Raw genomic sequence first — 19,182 nt, 5'->3', positions numbered from 1 at the left:
GCGGCCCTGTACACACAGCAGCTCTGAACCCTTCTCTGTCTGAAGCCAGTCTCACTAATTCTGTCACACCAACCCACATTGCCCCAGTTACTGTATCAATCCATCTCAGCTGGGGTCTCCCTCCCCTGTGCTGTTCATCCACCCTTTTGAGCATGATGTCCTTCTCTTAGGACTGATCTCTCCTGGCCACATCCCCAAAGTAAGTGAGGCAGAGCTTCAAAATCCTACCCTCCAAGGAAAGAATTAGTTTCACCCTCTCCAAGACAGACCAAATTGTTTTCTTGGCAGTCCTTGGTGTGTTCAAGCCTCTTTTCGAGCACCACAACTCGAAGGCATCTATTCTTCTTCTGTCATCCTTAGTCATTGTCCAACTCTCTGAAGCATAACAAGTCATTGAGAAGACCATGGCCTGCATTAGGCACACCTTTGTGTCTAGATTGACATCGTTGCTCCTCAGCACTCTGGAGAGAACCATGACAGCATATTTTCCCAGTGTGTTTCATCTTTTGATTTCCTGACTGCTGGTGTTAAGAGTGTGGATCCGAGCAAGCTGTAATTGTTAACAACCTCAATCTCTTCTCCATCTAATATGGTGCTGCCAATTGGCCCTGTGGTGAGAATCTTAGTTTTCTTGATGTTGAGCTTCAGTCCATATTGAAGACTACAGCCCTTGACCTTTTGCAGCAAGTGCTTCAGGTCCTCCTCAGTTTCAGCAAGCAAGGTTGTCTCATCTGCATATTGTAGATTGTTGATGAATCTTCCTCCAACCCTGATGCCACACGCTTTCTCATAAAGCCCTGCTTCCCAAATGATCTGTTCTGCATACAGATTGAAAAGGTACAGGGACAGGATGCATCCCTGACACACTCCTTTCCTGATTTTGAACCATGCAGTGTGTCCTTGCTCAGTCCTGAAGGCTGCTTCTTGGTCCAAATATAGGTTTCGTATAAGCAGGATCAAGTGCTCTGAGATTCACATTTTCTTCAAGGTTAGCCACAATTTGTTGTGATCCACAGTCAAATGCCAATGAAACACAGATAGACATTCTTCCAGTACTGTCTGCTTTCTGCCAAGACATTGGCAATAATGTCCCTAAGTGCCACAATCTCTTCTAAACTCAGCCTGTATTTCTGGTTGTTCTCTGTCAATGTACTACTATTCAAGTCTTTCCTGGTTAATTTTCAGCATGATTTTGCTTGGGTCACTATGAGTCAGGATAAACTCAATGACAGAGGATTTATGTATATTTAATGTATGTAATTATATAGACAGAAATATAATTTATGTAATTATATATAGAGAAAAATATGGCCCCTATCCCAATCCTTTTGTCAGTCCATGGGATATTCAGTACTTTTCTCTGGCACCACAATTCAAAGGCAACAACTCTTCTGGTGTCCTTATTCAATGGACAACTCTCAGAGGCATAGCAAGTAATCAGAAAGACAGTGACCTAATTCAGGCACACCTTGGTCTTCAAGCTAACGTCATTGCTCCTCTACTTTGGAGAAGCCCCTGATAGTGAACTTGCCAATGTAATGTGTCTCCTGACTACTGTAACCAAGGGTATTGATTGTGGATCCAAGTAAGATAAAATCATTGATATTTTCAGTCTTTTCTCCACCAAGCATGATGTTGCTTGTTTGTATTCTTGAAGTTGCGATGCAATCCATATTGAAGGTTGTAGTCATTAATCTCCTGGAGCAGGCATTTCAAGCCCTCCTCACTTTTGGCAAGTAAGATTATGTCATCTACCTAACGCAGCTTGTTGATGAGTCTTACTTCAATCCTGATGCCACATTTTTCTTCATACTTGAATTGCCAAAAGAACAGATATGTCTTGGGAAAAGTGCTGTTAGAATAGTCTTGGGAAGCAAAGATAAGGAAGCTTTGCCTCACATACTTTGGGCATATTGCTTTGAGAGGCTATTTCCAGAAGAGAGACATCATGCTTGGAAAGGTAGCAGGTCAGTGAAGGAGCAGAAGACCCCCCCCCCAAAGAGATGAATTGACACAGCAATGGGCTCAGCTATGTCAGGGGTGGTGAGAAGGATGGCACAGAAGAGGACAGGGCTCAAATCTGTTGATAGGGTCTCTGTGAATTACTTGACTCATTGGCACATAACAACAACTTCCTAGTTCTTAAATACTGGTATTTAAATTTGCACATCTTGTGTCGTGAAAGAGCACGGGGACAAATAGATGTCTTCACCGTTGCAATACTCTGGACACCATAAAATAGAGTGTTTTCTTCTCTGTGTTTGATGGTTTCAGTGATGTGGATATTTTTTGACCACCATATGGTTCTTTTGTCATCTGAGATGTTAATATTTTCCTTTTCTTTTATAGTAGCTCTGGAGCAGGGCCACTTTCTAGAATAGGGTCCACATGGCTCATTATGCACTGGGCCCGGAAGCTGCCTTACTCATGCTAGTCAGATGAACAGTGACACTTGGAAGAGTTTGGGGTTGGGGTGGAGCAGTGGGTAGGGGAACACTTAAATTATTTTTTTTCTCTCTCTCTCTGCATTAAGCTACAAATAATGAGCACTTTTCTGTGCTTTACAGTAAGTAATTAAAAGAAATTACAGAGTTGGATGCAAAAGTAACCCGAAGGACAACTGGATGTGTTGAACCACCAGTTTTCTCCATGTGTGTACAAGATTAATCCTCGTTGAGCTCAGAACACTGAGTTTCTACAGAAAGCGTTGCATGTCCACACATGTTTTGGCATCTACCCACACGCTTCTGTGTGACTCCACGGCCTAGAAGAAGGGCTGTGGTGTGTGCATTTGCGCTCCAGTGGAATTTAACAAACCGATTCTTGAAAATGGTCTCATAAAGGTGAGAAACAGAACTAAAAGGCTTCACTTGTTAATTTTATCTTCCTCGTAGGATTTCCTGAGGATAGTTTAAAAAGGAATGTTTTCCTTGTGTGTCTAGAGGCAACTAGCTTCTTGTCTCCACAGATTTTCACCCTTTTTTGCTTTTTAAAATTTTTCTCTACTTCAGGGAATAAGGTTTACTCTAGAGAGGCTCCTTCATCAGTGGGAATTCTTCACCCCAGTCTGATTTTTAGCCCTTTCTGAATGATTGATGTTGAAGGCTGCCAGTTTGGACTTAAGATGGGTCTAATTATGTTCAGATATTCTTTTTATAATGGAAATTGTTCAGATAACTAATTAACCACCGGAGTACAGTGGCCTTGGAAAATTTCAGGAGCACCCTCTGTGGAAAAACCAGGAAGGGCATGCCTTTCCCACAGCTCTCGGGTCCATTAAGAGTTAAAAAGGAAGAGTATATCTGTGTGGTGATGGTGTGTACCTCGGCAGTGTCTAGGGGCGTGTTGGCTCACAGCTCTTGGAAGTCCCATAGCATTTCATGGTAGAAACTCAGTGTTCAACACATTAAAGGCAGACTATTGAGCGAAAGTTTCCAATTCTGAAGAGCGAACCTAAAATAGGGTCTTAACAGTTCTTAATTTTACATTTTGTTTTGTTGCTTTTATTGTTTATTGGGGTTGGATTTTTTTTTTCCAATTGGAATTGTTCTGACTTGTTTCCAAGCTACCATGTAGTCCCACACTGCTTTTCCTAAAAGGGGATTCCCTCTAACCTCTTGTCTAAGAGAGTTACCACATGTTCTACCCTTTAGGGACAAGAAATGGAATTACATCACCCTTCTTTTAGTTTAGTTTTATTTCTGTTTCTTTTTCAGGTACACAGCATGCTTGTTCTTAGATTCCGGAGCATGTACTACAGTGATGCACTAGGCTTTGAAAACAGCCTGAGTTAACTAAGTGTGCCTTATTTGTAATTTAGAGGGGCAGCCTTTTAACTGGGTTGAGGTTTGTATTTTTCTATGTGAGCACAAGGGAGGAGCCCAATAATTCTTGAGATAGTCCCTAGCAAAATAGGTATGTGTGTCACCACAGCCCCACCCATTTGTAAATTATTTAACAGCAACTTTATCAGACTTCCCACAGCAAGTCATTTGCATCTGTACTGATGAACTTGGTGACTTCTTGGTATTTAGAACCTAGTAATCTTTACAGTCCTTTGTAAAAAGCTTAAACAATGGATAAATCTTTGGTTCTAATAAATAAATAAATAAATAAAAATCTTTGGTTCTGCTTATAAAACTATCACATTATGTCTTTTAATGTTGTTCACCTCTGATTTCTTTGAAAATTTAGGTGGGGTTATTTTTTGGTTTTATGGTGGTTTGTGTTGGTTTTTTTTATGCTCTAGGGTACTTCATTCTTTTTTTCCCCCTTTTTTTAATTAATTTTAATGAAAGTTTGCAGCGACTTAGGGTTTCCAGCCATTCATTGTTGCACTTTTCTCTCTGCACACACCCTCCCACCCAGTTTACATTTCTTCTTGATGAGTAAGAGAAAAACTCATTGCTATGGAATCCCTCCCCCCAAGAATCCCTCCCCCCAAGCCCACTACACTGTAAAGCCTTCAAGACTCCTGTCATGACAATAATACCTAATCATATATCCCTTTTAAACAGTTCTCTCCCTCATCTGTTGCAATGCAGTATATACCATTCCTTCCCTTAAGAATATTTTAAAATTCTTTTCTGAAATCAAGAATTTTCCTGCAATAGATTTGCTTTGATCAACCACTTCAAAGTACTTTGCATGCAACTATTAACTACTGTTGTTGTTAGGTACCTTCCAATCAACTACCAGTCAAAGTGACCCTATGAACAACAGAAGAACCTTGCCTTATTATGTATTATCCTCACCATCTCTAATATGCTCTTACATTGTTACAATCATGGTGTCAGTCCAGCTTGTTGAGAGTAGGGTACTTTATTCTTAAATTATTTGAGATCTTGGAACTGAACTTGAAAAATCAAGTTGCCCACTAGACACTTTATCAGATTTGAGCTGTCAAAGGGTAATTGGTACTTGATATAGATCTATTTGTTTTAGAGTTTTTGCTGTTTGGGGGTGGGTTTTGTTATTGCTACTGCTGCTGTTTTCTTTTTGTGAGGTTTTTTGATTGGCCGTTGTTGATTGTGTTTTAATTTCATGGTACTTTGTAGGAGATAGCTGTGTCAGTTTCAGTAATAGTGTAGAAATAAGAGTAAGTCAGTCAGTTCCTGTTTCTGTCTCTATTTCTCCCTTTCCGGGGAAAGAAAACTCACACACACACACACACACACACACACACACACCCCAAATCCCTTCAGAAGTACCAGAGACATCTGGCTGAAAGTGATATAAATGTGCCTGGAAATGCTCCACCTGCTGCAGCTGGGCATACCCTGTCCAGCAGTATTCTGATTGAGTGAGTGATGTTGGCTGTGTAAGTGGGCAGGGATGCCAATCATGCTTGTGCTTGCCTTGTTGCATTTAGATAAAAATTAATGATTGAGTGAAAGTCCAAATTTAGGTCAGTAGCACTCTATAAATTCTCCTTCAGCCAGTTGTGTTTATAGATATCCTGCACTTTATAGTATAAACACAATAGTGGAAAAGCCTTTTGACATAAAGAGAAGCAGCATTTTATGTAGCACCATTACAAAAGCAAAGATAATTTTCCCCACATAATGAATGTCTCATTAAAGCAAGTTCAAAGATGAAGATTATAGGTAGTCCAGTGGCATGACAAGAATGTATCTTAGTACTTGAGTTGTTTTTAACCCTTTGATATCATTCTTGTTGTGTGTACCATTACATCAGAACTGACACATAGCTGACCCTCCATTGTTTTTTTTCTGAGGCAGTTAATCCCATGGATGGAGATTGCCCATCTTTCTCCTACAGAGCAGCTTGTAGATTCTAACCATGTGCCTTAGGGATTACAGTACAGCTTCTTGCAGCTAGGATACTAGAACTCCGTTAAGTGTACTATCTATCTTGACCTATATGAATCTTCTTAAAATGTAGTTTCTCACTTAGTAAGTGAAATTCATAGGAATTACAGGATGGTCGAAAACTGAGATTCTTCATTTCTTACAAGCTTTCAGGTGATGTGAAGGCTGAGAGACATGGTTTTGGGGATTTTTTTTCTGTTTTCATTTTAGCCTCTGCAAGTTTATTCTAGACCTGTGTTTCCCAAAACCCTTCATTTTTAGGCCCCCTATATTCCTTCAGTAGTTGAGGTACTTTAACAAATTTTAACTGCCTGGATACACTTAAACTGTAACACTCAAATAATCTGAAGTTCATGACTATTATTGTGTGCGGTACAGTGGATCCTAACTCAACACAAACCTAGAACAGAATAGAACTGCCCCATAGGGTCTCCTCAGCTGTAATCTTTTTTTTTTTTTTTTAAGAGTCTCACCACTGGGCCAATCGGCAGCATCACTATGGATGGTGAATAGATTGAGATAACGGTTTTAGTTTACTTGGCTCCACAATCAGCACTCTTGGTAGCAGCAGCCAGGATATCAAGAGATGAATTGCATTGGGAAAGTCAGCTGTGAGGGACCTCTCAAGAGTACTGAAGAGCAACGATGTCAGGCTGGAGACTAAGGTGCGCCTGATCCGGGCTATAGTCTTTGCAATTACGTGCTATGCATCAGAGAGTTGGACAGTGACTAGGGATGATAGAAAGGGAATTGATGCCTTTGAGCTGGGGTGCTGGACAAGAGTATTGAATATACCATGGACTGCTAGGAGAACAAACAGGTTTGTCCTGGATAAGGTGAAGCCGGAATGCTCCTTGGAGTCAAGGATTCTGAAGCTTCGTCTGACATACTTTGGGCATGTTGCAAGGAGGGACTGGTCCTTGGAGAGGGACATCATGTTTGGCAGAGTGGAGGGGTGGTGAAGGAGAGGAAGACCTTCGATGAGATGGATCGATTCTGTGACTGGAGTGGTGGGAATAAGTGCGTTTAGGATGGCTAGGTTGGCACAGGATAGAACGGCATTTAGAGCTCTTGTACATGGGGTCACTATGAGTTGCAAGCGACTTGATGGCACATAACAACAACAACAACATTATTAATTTCAATGAAAATTTACAGAGACTTTGGATCTCCATTCATTCATTGTTGTACTTTTCTCCCCTCCCAACCTCCCCCCCCAGTACACTCCCCTCTTGGAAAAGTAAAAGAAAAATTCTTCAATTGTTTTACAATCCCTCCCCCCAGGTCCACTCCACGATGCAGCCTTCGCTCTGGACTTCTGTTATGACAAAAATACCTAATCACCTATGCCTTTTAATTAGTTTTCTCCCTCATCTTTTTCAATGCAGTATACATTATTGAACTAATCTTTCTCAGTCTCCCCCCAACCCTGATGTCCTGTTTTACAACAGTGGCACCATGAAGTATTTGTCTTTTTGTGACTGAGATCCTTCTCTCAGCATGTCCTCCAGAGTCACCCATTTTGAAGAATATTGCATGAGTTCCTTGTTTTTCAATGCAGCATAGTATTCCATTGTGTGAATATACCACAGCTTCTCTATCCATTCTTTTGTTGATGGGCACTTAGGTTGTTTCCAACTCCTTGCTATTGTGAACAAAGCCGTGATAAACATGAGTGTGCATATATCTGCTTGGATGTTGGTTATGGTCTCTTTCGGGTATATTCCCAGTAGTGGAATTGCTGGGTCAAATGGTTTCTCTATTTGCACCTTTTTGAGAAAGCGCCACACTGCCTTCCACAGTGGTTGCACCTCAGCTATAATCTTTGTGGAAGCAACTGCCGAATTCTCTTGTGGAAGCAGTTGGTGAACCAACTTGTGAACCAGCCTTTTGGTTAGTGGTTGAGTACTTAACCATTGCATCACCATGGGTCCTATTTTGAGACTATTCAGTGCTCATTGGCATTGAGTCGGAACTGACTCATAGCTGAGGTTGTAAGGCACATAGGAGAGATTACCCATCTTTTTTCTATAGAGCTTCTAGCGGATTTGAACACCCAGGAAGGCTTTGGTTTTGAGTTAACTGCACAACTTCTTACAGACAATATCACGAGGGCTCACTATTTTGAGCTAAGTGTGTTAAACAAATTTTATACTTGAAAGTTTCCTATAAATTAGAAAGTCTGCATATTTAGGTACAACATGAATTCCTGTGTTACAATAGCATTTGTTTTCTTGTCCTTCTCTCATCATTTCCGGAGCCATTGTCCTTTATAGGAAATTTTTCTCATGTGATTTCATAGTAGTGGTAGAGATCAATACCTGTCATTAAACGTGAAATTTACTAATGCTTTTTCCAATCATTACAAAGTGGGTCGTTGAAACTTAATAGAAACAGGAGATAGACTCTTCTCAATTAACATCAATGTCTGCCCCATTTGGGAATTTAATAAATAAAACACTTTGTTTGACAACATAGTAGTTAGAATATTGTTATATCTAAACTTTAGCTCATTGTAAGAAGTATTTCCTGAAGTTCTAAAAAAAGAATAGAATCCTGATTAAAAAGGTTAAGCTTTTTCATGCATGTCAACTGCCATTTGGTTCTTTTAAACTAAGCAAGAATAGTTTTAAAATAAAAGAAGTAAAGACATTTTCAGAAAAACCTCATGTTATAGGCAAGTGATTTGGTATGCCTGCTGCTAGGCTGTCTTTAGAGACAGGAAATAGGCACTGTTGGGGCCATTGTTGCTCTGGGAGGAGAAGGCTGAGGGCAGGACATAGACGGGGCTTGTTCAACCAAGTGATTCTGGTTTTCAGGGAGCCTGTGTTACTGTAGAACCAAGTTTCATAGGGCGGTAGTGATGGAAGAACTTAGAGTCTTTAGGATGGCTGCAGTGTTGTACCTGGGTTTGACATGCAGGTGGGGGCCCTTAGTCCAGATCCTTGTACTAGAAACTTCTTCTCTTTTATCCCCAATTTTATGCCATTAATTGAGCTCACTTTAAGAATTCTTTTTCTTGCTTAGTTGTATCCCTCAAAGTGCTGTGTATATATTACCAGTCATAAAGGAAAATTATAGGGAACCTAACTTAAGCAAAATACTGTACAACTTGCTTTATGTAGGAATTTAGGAAAGAAAATCTAACCATTCCATGGCCTTTTGTGGTCTAGTTGTACTCTTGGGATAGACCCCCCCCCACCCCCATCAATAGAAAAGTATTTATTTAGGGAGAGATTGTAGAGAAGAGAGGACTAGAGGAGGACCAAGACTATGTACTTTTTATCAAAGATGAATATTCACTAAACTTATTGGTCAAATGAATAATCCCAGGGAAATACTTTTTGTTTGTTTGTTTTTTTCTTGCAGTATTTACAAACATATCACTCCAGGTATAAACAAATGATCAGCAATTTCTCTGGCATTCTTAGGAATATTAAGTAATGTCTGTGAGAGTCACTGAATTCCATGGGCGTGCTAGGAGAACAGAGAGTACTCCGATATGAAGTTCAGTGTTTTGTAAGAGTGGATTTGGATACTCTCAGAAATATACAGTAAACTATGGTTGAAAACTACATTTTTAAAGCTACATCCTTCACGGCCTGAGGCACTTGCACTATGAGCTGACTTTTGCTCAAGTATTTCTTAGATTCAGTTGAATGGGCATCAAGGTAAGCTGAGCATCTTAAATGCTCATTAAATTTACCCCCCCCCCATCCCCCAACTGCATTCATGGGTCTGAAACCAATTAGTTTCTTTAAGGACTTTGAGAATTTTAGGTTTCTTTTTTTCTTTTTTTTTGTTTGTTTTTATAGACTTACTGGCTAAGCGATATGTGAGTACTGGGAAATGGTGCAGAAATAATGCAGTGGGATGGAAAAACCATGTCCCTGTAGTTTAAGCCCTAGTTTTCCTTTGGAATCTGAGGTTCTGACCTTGTTCTATCAGGGGAACAACAGTAAGTGAATGAGTTGATTAAAAACTCTAGTCCTCTTTCCTCCTGTACAAAGTGGGGATAATTATAGTTACCTGCACCTCTGGGGTCCTATGAGTCTTAATTATTTAATATTTGCAGAGTGTTTGGAGATCTGTGAATTAAAAGTGCTGAACAGTAGAACCAAAGTTCAGTGTAATTATAATTGGAATGAGAGTTTGTAGTCCCATCTTCCCTCCACCTCTCATAGTCCCACCTCTCCTTTCTGCCAACCCAGACATTAGTAAGGGTTACCCCTCAGCTCTGTGCGCTGCTCTCTAACCTCTTTTTTGCAACTCATTTCAGTCTAAAAAAAAACCCCAATTACATAAATAAATAAATACATGTTCAAAGATATATTTAGGCCTTTAACCCAGCTCTTAAGTAATTGCTTAATATTTATTTTTTTAAGTCTCAAGCCATTAAGAACAAAATCAGTGAATTAATTTGTCTCTTCCTGTCTATCATTCTTTCACATCCTCCCACATAGTGTAATAAGTTGATCTTCTCAAAGCATTCCCCTGCTCAAAAACTCTCATTAGTGATTATAAGGCTCTTCTAACTCTTTAGCATCATCCTCAGAGCTTTTCATTATCTGGCAGTCTTTCTGTTTTATTGGTCACTGTTCTTATTTCAAGAATGCATTTTCCCAGAAACGTGTCCCTTAGTGCCTTGAACCATTGTTGCCTTCCATCCTCTAGAGACTTTTCTGAAGATATTCACATTTTCCCCATCCTCAGCCATTACTTGATTACCCTAACTGCAAGTCGCTTCCTTCTTTTGTAGCTTTTTATCTATTACCTTTCATCCCTACCTTTATAGTTTAGTTAGCTACCTGTATTTCCTACTTTGTCCCTAGACTGTGAGGTTTAGAGGTAAGAATCTTTGTTTGATGAATGATTGAAGAAAGTAAAACTGATAGATGGATATAGAGAAGGATGCAAACTAAAAATTTTTTATATTGATTTTTAACTGGTTTCATGTATAATCTCTTAATAGGTTTGCATGATATATAGGGGATTAAATATTAACCGCTAATTTCTCCGTCATTACCATTCTCCTTGTTGCTTATGACCCAAATGGACTGGTAGCCAACAAGCTGTGCACTGTTTATTCCCCCTCCCTTGAGAACCCTTGTACTGTAGTCCATAGGGACTTGTACTACAGACCCAACGGCAATGTTTTGGAGGAGATTGGAATCCACCAGCAGAAAGTTGAGCAGTCTCCTCTTGTGCAATTTACAGTCTTCAGAAACTCCCTGGAAGGTCAGCTATGAGTTGGTTCCTACTTGACAGCAATGAGTAAATGATTGTGATGTCTGTACTACTGTTTGGGTCTTCTTAGCTTTGACTGTGGAAACTTGGTTTCTGCATCTCTGATTTTTTTTTTTTTTTTATTAGTTTGTTGTGTTGAAACCGACTCCTTAGCTGACCCTCCGGCAGGTTTTCAGAAGCATTAAACCACACTGGAGGATGTTGTTCTCCTTCTACTGCAGAGCAGCTGGTAGATTTGAACTGTGTGCCTTTGTATATGCAGCACAGCCCTTTACCACTGTTATCTGAAATTTTATTCACTGAAGTAACCAAGTGAGTGTTCCTTAATGATGTTGACTTTAGAAAGTTAGACTTCAGAAAGCACATAACTGCAGGAAATTGTGTTCACACCTTGTAAGTCTTTTCCTTGACCCCATGGCGCCGCCTTTCTAGTTCCAGAAGCGTGTACTGATAGTAAAAGAATAGGCAAGCAAACTAGCTTAGTGACCCTGGACAGGCTACATAACCTGTGTGAGCCATCATAACTTTATGTTAGATAATAGTATCTATCCTGTGTCTTTGTGAAAGTCAAATGCAATAATACATGTGACTATTCCACAGTCTTTTAGACAAACTCCAGTTATTATTACAGCCATAGAACATGCTGTCTTGGCTCGTCAGCTCGTTAAATGTTTACGACTCATGGGAAGTTTATAGATATGTCATGTTTAAATGAAACCTGTTCCAGATTGCATTTTCCAAGAATGAGGGCTAAGAAAATCTAGCATTATATAGGTATGGAAGCATTACTTGTTGTAAGCTTTGCAGAACTAAAGAAAACGAGTAAATTTATTGCTTACATAAAGATACCTAGGCTAATGATCTGTTTCACAATATTACACAGTCATTTTATCTTTGGTGTAAAAGTGATTGTTGTTGTGTACCATGGAGTTGGAACCAACCTATAGCTGACCCTCCATGGGGTTTTCAGAGGCAGTTAATTTCACGGGAGGAGATTGGCCATCTTTCTCCCACAAAGCTTCTGGTGGATTTGAACCATGTGTCTTCAGCATTGCAGCACAGCTTGTTACCACTAGACTACTAAAGCAGCCTGTAAAAGTGATTATAGTAATTATTAATATATTATAAAAAGTATAATTGTAATTAATGAATTTCTCTCTCTTGATTTTCCTAATAGAATATCTAAAATGGTTTATGAAGAAATTAGTGAGGAAAAAGGAAAACCGATTTATCCTAACCTATAGAATAACCTGTAGGAGGGATAGAACTTGCATTATTGTTTCAAAAGCTATAATCTTTATGGAAGTAGATTTATGGAACCTTTTTTAGTTCAAACAGCTCACTTTAGAGGTCACCAACCCTGTGTTTAGCTACTGCACCCTGGACTCCTTGAAAAAGGAGTAGAAAGTTGAAAGACTGAAAACTTCAAAATTTACCCTTAGTTTTATTACTGACAATTCTGAGTCTCCTGTTGGTCTAAACCACACAGGAAATCGGGGCAGTTAGTATGTTATAGTCTTAGTTCCTTTTTAATTATTCATCTGTGAAGCTCTATTAGAAGAACTCAAGAGATTGATGGTCTCTGATAATTACCATCTATCACATTCCTTAAAATACATCATTTGGGGTTAATCAGTCTGCACTTCACCTGAGTTGACTGGTACTTTCCACATTAAAAGACTTCCCATCAAAATGATTGTAGAACTATCTTCCCTTAGTTTAATAAAATCATCAATAAGCTTTTACTACTATTACTTTATAAGGAGGCCTGATGGTGCATAATCTATTAGACTCTAACCCAAAGGCCGGCCTTTCAAATCCACTTATTGCTCCATGGGAGAATGATGGCCAGTCTGTTCCCATAAAGATTTACAGTCTCAGAAACTCAGTGGAGAAGTCATTATGGGTAATAACTGACTATGGCAGTAGTTTTGGTTTTGGACACTATTTCAGGGTTATGTGAGTCAGATTTGACTTGATGGCAGTGGGTGGTAGTTGTTGCTCTTAAGTGCTATCAAGTTGAGTATGACTCGTAGTAACCCTGTAAACAACAGGTCTGAGCCCTAGCCTATCCTCTGTCATCCTCAGCCTCTGACACACTCACGCCCATTGCTACAATCACTGTGTCAATCCACCTGGTTGAGGGTCTTCCTATAGATCACTATCCCTCCACCTTTCCAAGCATGATGACGCTTTCCCAGGCAACATGCCCAAAGTATGTAAGATGAAGCTTCATCATCTTTGCCTCCAAGGCGAACTTTGGCTGCACTTTCTCCAAAACATATCTATCTGCTTGTTCTTTTGGCAGTACATGGGATATTCAGCACTCTTGTCCAACACCACAATTCAAAGGCATCAATTCATCTGTCATTCTTATCACTTGTCAGCTCTCAGATGCATAGCAAGTGACTGAAAGACTATGGACTGAATCAGGTGCATCTTAGTCTTCAAACTGACGCCATTGCTCCTTAATAATTTGGCAGCAGATGCTATTATATTATTCTCTTAACTATTATGTGAGATTAGACAGGATCCATTTCTTCAGAAAGCTTACCAATGAAAATGGAACATAATTAACAAATCAGTAAGTGACTGTGAACTGAAGTACTAAATGAGATGCAATGTGTAATTTTAGAAGAAGGGTAATATTTTCTGTAGTTGTTTCTTTCATTTAAACTTCACCTAAATTCAAGTGACTCTTGGGTCATTTTCATTTGGAATGGGATCATTAGGAGAAAGAGTATAATTGCAGCCTGCCAGCAACAGAAGCATCTATATAGGGTCCATTTCATTGATGCCTCAGAAACCAGAGAATTCTAGCAGAATGGATGTTTGGGTTTTATACAAAGTAGTGTACCCTCCCTTAACTCAGACCTTGTGCAATCCAAGTGGAGCATGTTTGCTATTTTTGCAAAGTGAGAATCAATCTACAAGGAACTTTGCTTTTGTGTTTGGTGTTGGTAATGATGTCTTTGTAGCAGAATATATGATCCTTTACAGAAGTGAAGAATATAAAGCATTCCCTTCCCAGTAGCAGAGTTTTTACCCATTTCTGCAGCATGACCTGTTGATTGGAGGTAGGTTGCCTTCTCAGTTACCAATGGAATCTTGGGCTGGTCTCCTATCAGTATGCAGGACAAAACAACCAGGGCATATGTGTGTCTTTTCATAAGTCTTTGCTCTGCAACTGAGATGTAGAAACAAAGTTAGAGGGTCAGGGCTGGGAAACACTTCTTTTTACAACTAAGGGGCTCGACGCTTCAGGTAAGTGATTACAAAGTCCTTCACCATCTGACGATATCCTTGAGTTGGTCTGTAGGTATGTTTTTATTCTGCTTGTTCATCTATTCTAATTGGCTTCCTAGAGCATGCTTGTAGATTTAGAGACAAATATAGAGTAGAGTAACCCTCTGGCAAACAGGAAAGATTAATTTTGTGGTATGCTGTTAAGGGACTTCCCAGGAAACTTCAAAAGCACAGAAAGAAGCACTAGCTGCTAATTCTAAAATGTTCAAAATATCACTGAGCTCTTAATGATGAACTCAGAGTTCTCTCACACACAGAGACATGTATACATGTGGACACACACTCTCATACTGGACCCACCTCCAGTAAAGAAAGGCATTGAGCTTCATTAGATGGATCTGTGTATTAGCCAGAAAAACCATGGGTTAAGGGGCCTCAGAAAGTTGGTGGAGATAAGCATGGAGTTTGCATATGGGAGGCATTTGAAATTTACTTCATCTTTTTAATTCTGACTTTTCTAGTTTTTAAGCGGACACATTGTTTTCATGGTATCAGCCCCAGGCATAGACACATCATTAAAATCAATGTGTAGAAAATGATTTGTGTTTGGAAATAAGCAAAACATTTTCAGTTATGACCACCCAGGTGTAGTAGAAAGAACATTGGACCCAGAGCAGGGAGACCTTAGTTCCAGTATAAACTTTTCTTTATGTCAGAAGGCAAGTCGTTCATAGCCTTTTGTTTCGTTATCTGTAAAACAGAATGGCTTAAGGAAATAATCAGTCTTCTTTGCTGTATGAGGGTGGGGGGAAAACCCCAAACACCCATCCCACCAATGTAAAGGCCCTTTATGTGAAAGCTCCCTGATGTCTGTTTCATTGTGCTGTTCATGCCTAGACATCTCATAGCTGGAAGGACCCACTCAGACCCTCAGGCCACTGCTGTTCCTGTCACATTCTGCAGAAGGGCCATGGTGCTAACTTGAAGGAAGGGAAGAATTACTATTACACTGGCTGTTGTTGCTTAGTAACATTTCTGATTTTGTGTTTCCAGTGACAGCATGAGCAGAGATCATTAAAAATTAAATTTACAAAGCTGCTAAAGTGGGAGGAAAGAGGAGAACTTGAAGCTATAATATTTTTTTCCCCCACTTGTTCATCAGCCAGCTAATCTTGCTTTAGTATATATGCTAAATCTTACGGAAAACATTGCACGTCTCTGGTTTATATTAAACCACATTTAATGCACCACTGACATTAAGTTGTGTGTAGTGCAGCTGGAGTTTATCATCAATCCGTAAGAAACCTTGACCCCCACAGGCTGGCCTGGAATTCTGGTCAGCTGGGCCCCGTTGCAGCCCTGTGAAGGAAAGCTCTAACCACTTTCGTGTCCTCTCTCTGCTTTCTCCTCACAGTTCCACCAGGTGAGAAGAGTGATGACCATCCTTTTCCTTACTATGGTTATTTCATACTTCGGTTGCATGAAGGCTGCCCCCATGAAAGACGCAAACATCCGAGGACAAGGCAGCTTGGCTTACCCAGGTGTGCGGACCCATGGGACTCTGGAGAGCATGAATGGGCCCAAGGCAGGTTCCAGAGGCCTGACGTCGTTGGCTGACACTTTTGAACATGTGATCGAAGAGCTGCTGGATGAGGACCAGAAAGTTCGACCCAATGAAGAAAACAATAAGGACGCGGACTTGTACACTTCCCGGGTGATGCTCAGTAGTCAAGTGCCTTTGGAGCCTCCTCTTCTCTTTCTGCTTGAGGAATACAAAAATTACCTGGATGCTGCAAACATGTCTATGAGGGTCCGGCGCCACTCAGACCCTGCCCGCCGTGGGGAGCTGAGTGTGTGTGACAGTATTAGCGAGTGGGTGACAGCGGCAGATAAAAAGACTGCAGTGGACATGTCGGGCGGGACCGTCACAGTCCTTGAAAAAGTCCCTGTATCGAAAGGCCAACTGAAGCAATACTTCTACGAGACCAAGTGCAATCCCATGGGTTACACGAAAGAGGGCTGCAGGGGAATAGACAAAAGGCATTGGAACTCCCAGTGCCGAACTACCCAGTCGTACGTGCGGGCCCTTACCATGGATAGCAAAAAGAGAATTGGCTGGCGATTCATAAGGATAGACACTTCCTGTGTATGTACATTGACCATTAAAAGGGGAAGATAGTGGATTTATGTTGTATAGATTATATTGAGACAAAAATTATCTATTTGTATATATACATAACAGGGTAAATTATTCAGTTAAGAAAAAAATAATTTTATGAACTGCATGTATAAATGAAGTTTATACAGTACAGTGGTTCTACAATCTATTTATTGGACATATCCATGACCAGAAGGGAAACAGTCATTTGCGCACAACTTTCCAAGTCTGCATTACATTCCTCGATAATGTTGTGGTTTGTTGCCGTTGCCAAGAATTGAAAACGTAAAAAAGTTTAAAAAAAAAAAATAAATTGCATGCTACTTTAATTGTGAATTGATAATAAACTGTCCTCTTTAAAAAAACAGACAAAAACCAACAAAAAAAAAACAGACACACACACACAACAAAAATTTGAACCAAAACATTCCGTTTACATTTTAGACAGTAAGTATCTTCGTTCTTGTTAGTACTCTCTCTGTTTTACTGCTTTGAACTTCTGATCGCGTTGGAATTAAAACAATGTCAAGGTGCTGTTGTCATCGCTTTACTGGATTAGGGGATGGGGATGGGAGGGGGTTATTTTTGTTTGTTTTGTGTTTGTTTTGTTTTGTTTTGTTTTTTTTAAGTTTCCATAGGGAGTAGGGATGGGGAAAGAATTCCTCCAATATATGTTCTAGTTGATAAAAGATTCACTTGTATATTGTAAAGATGTTGGCAGTATCAATCAGATGACTGAGAAGTGAATAAAAAAAAATAAGGCAACTAAATGAAATGCTTGCACTCCACTTCCCATGATGCACCTCTCAGGCTCCGCTCACTCTTTTTGGGCATTTTTGTCAGGGGAAGCTGCTTTTGTTGAAAAAAACCTTGTATTTGCATAGAGCACATTCTTTCCCTCTCTTCCCTATAGCCCCCCCTCCCTATTTTTCCTTTTTTTTTCCTGTGGACAACTATCAGTTGCCTTCTTTGAAATACTTTATTTACCACTGCTTTGAACAACTGAAAAAAAATTGTCATATTGTGATGTTCGTATAAGCATGGAGAACAGTGATTGCCTCTTGTTTTCTGGGTTTGTTTTTTTTTTAAATTATTTTTTATTAGAGGGGGAAAAGAAAAACAACCCAAAGGAAAGATTAAAAAAAAAAAAAAGGAAATAAACATTTGGGTTAATCATGATAAAGCTTGGACAAAATCATGGACATAAAGTGTCTTGTTAAGCAAAAAAGTGGTGTTCTATATGGACCCAAAAATACTGAGAGCAGAGTAGGAATCCACATTGCCAATGAAATGACTCAGATCAGTTAATACGGAGGCTGTGTGGAGCTGACATACCATTTCCAGGGGGAATCTCTGAGTGGCCATCCTGAGGTCTAAGGCCAGGGTAGGGAATAGTACTTGAGACATTCCAAAGGGGAGGCCTCTGAAGGACTCTCAAAGGTGACTCTGGAATGATCTGTGTGTCAAGCTGCTTGGACCTCATGCTTTAAGTGCCTACATTATCTAACTGCTCAAGAAGTTCTCCAAGGAGGACCCTGCTAAAGCAGACTTACCCACCCCACCCCCCGCCCCGCCCCAGTAATCTGTTCATTTTGGATAAAGCTAGATTTGCCTAAAGCTGGTTAGGAGCCAAATGTGGAATTATGATCAGATTGATGCAATGAGATGTGTCTTTGCTACACGAACACTTATTGCTTGTGAAATTTGACTTGAGGAAATCAGGGTTTTATCTTTTTTCAGAATTTTTGGCAAGGGGGTAGGGAAAGGCCCCAAAATTCTGACCTAAATGACAAAAACTACCACCAATAGAAAAGAAAAATGTATCCAGAACTACACCAGGAAGGTGTCTGGATGTGCAGAACACCAAAGTTTGAAGATGATAGGGCTGACGTGACACCAAATTTTTATTCCCAGAGAAGTCCACAGCAGCCTCCTCTCCATCCTCTCTTCATGGGGGAGGTCTCTGCCCCATCTCTGTCATTTTGGCCCAGAAGAGGTCAAGTCAGGACTCTGGGAGGGGGTCTCCGTGGTTCTGTGAAAAATAGACCTCCATGAGAATGAGTGCTAAGCCTGTTCACCGTTGTCCAGATGTGAAAATGAGAGTGCTCAGACTTGGTCAGAGTAGAAGAGTTGAAGAAGAAGGTCCTAAACTAATTGCTGCATCTTAGCAGGGTGGGAGATAGGCAAAAAAGGATGACCACCTTAACCAGAGAATGAAGCTACCATCAGCAAGTCATTTCTGTTTGTTCAGTCTTTCATTTAGAACTAGCTACGTTTACGGTACCATCTGTGTACCTGTCATTTAGAGAAGGAATCAAATGTTCTTCAATCCTACATAATACAGGTTTGTTTTGTGCCGTTTGAAAATGTTATCTTTGTAATTATTAACATGTAATGAATGCTTGGAATATCTGTTGTATGCATTTTTGTAGTTTCTTTTTGAAGGGTACAGTCTCTCACACACAGAGTCGTCATCAGTGTCTCAAAGTGTTGCAAGGGCCAGATCTGTTTAGTGGTTAGATAGGAGACATTCAGCAAGTCTGTGCTCAGTGGCGCTCTCTTACCCAATAAAATACATCACAGTCACATGCTTGGTGATTTATGTTGATCTAAGATTTATTTTGTTGAAATTTCCCACTGTTGCTGTTTGTTTCTGTTTTCGTTTTCTGGTTTTTAAAAGTCTTGCTGTGGTCCCTTTGT

The 19,182-nt window shown here is 40.0% G+C and overlaps 1 protein-coding gene across 5 annotated transcripts in view; it reads left to right on the top strand.

Moving 5' to 3' along the window:
* The window catches only part of BDNF (brain-derived neurotrophic factor), a 63,837-nt gene extending 46,305 nt beyond the window's left edge, over positions 1–17,532 (top strand). For 3 of the 5 annotated variants that reach the window (XM_006883713.1, XM_006883715.1, XM_006883716.1), the window contains exon 2: positions 15,739–17,532. In XM_006883713.1, the coding sequence (XP_006883775.1) occupies positions 15,739–16,503 (765 nt within the window). In that variant the 3' untranslated portion in view covers positions 16,504–17,532. Of the gene's footprint in view, positions 1–8,597; positions 8,634–15,738 lie in introns of those variants that run through there. The other 2 variants (XM_006883717.1, XM_006883714.1) reach the window with 2 other exon arrangements.
* The last annotated feature ends 1,650 nt before the right edge of the window (positions 17,533–19,182 follow it).

This window comes from Elephantulus edwardii, unplaced genomic scaffold (genome assembly GCF_000299155.1).
Source record: "Elephantulus edwardii isolate Elephantulus edwardi_28Jun2011 unplaced genomic scaffold, EleEdw1.0 scaffold00029, whole genome shotgun sequence".
Classification (NCBI taxonomy): Eukaryota; Metazoa; Chordata; class Mammalia; order Macroscelidea; family Macroscelididae; genus Elephantulus; species Elephantulus edwardii.
Note: the sequence above shows the minus strand (reverse complement) of the source record. Positions and strands in the feature narration are given on the sequence as shown.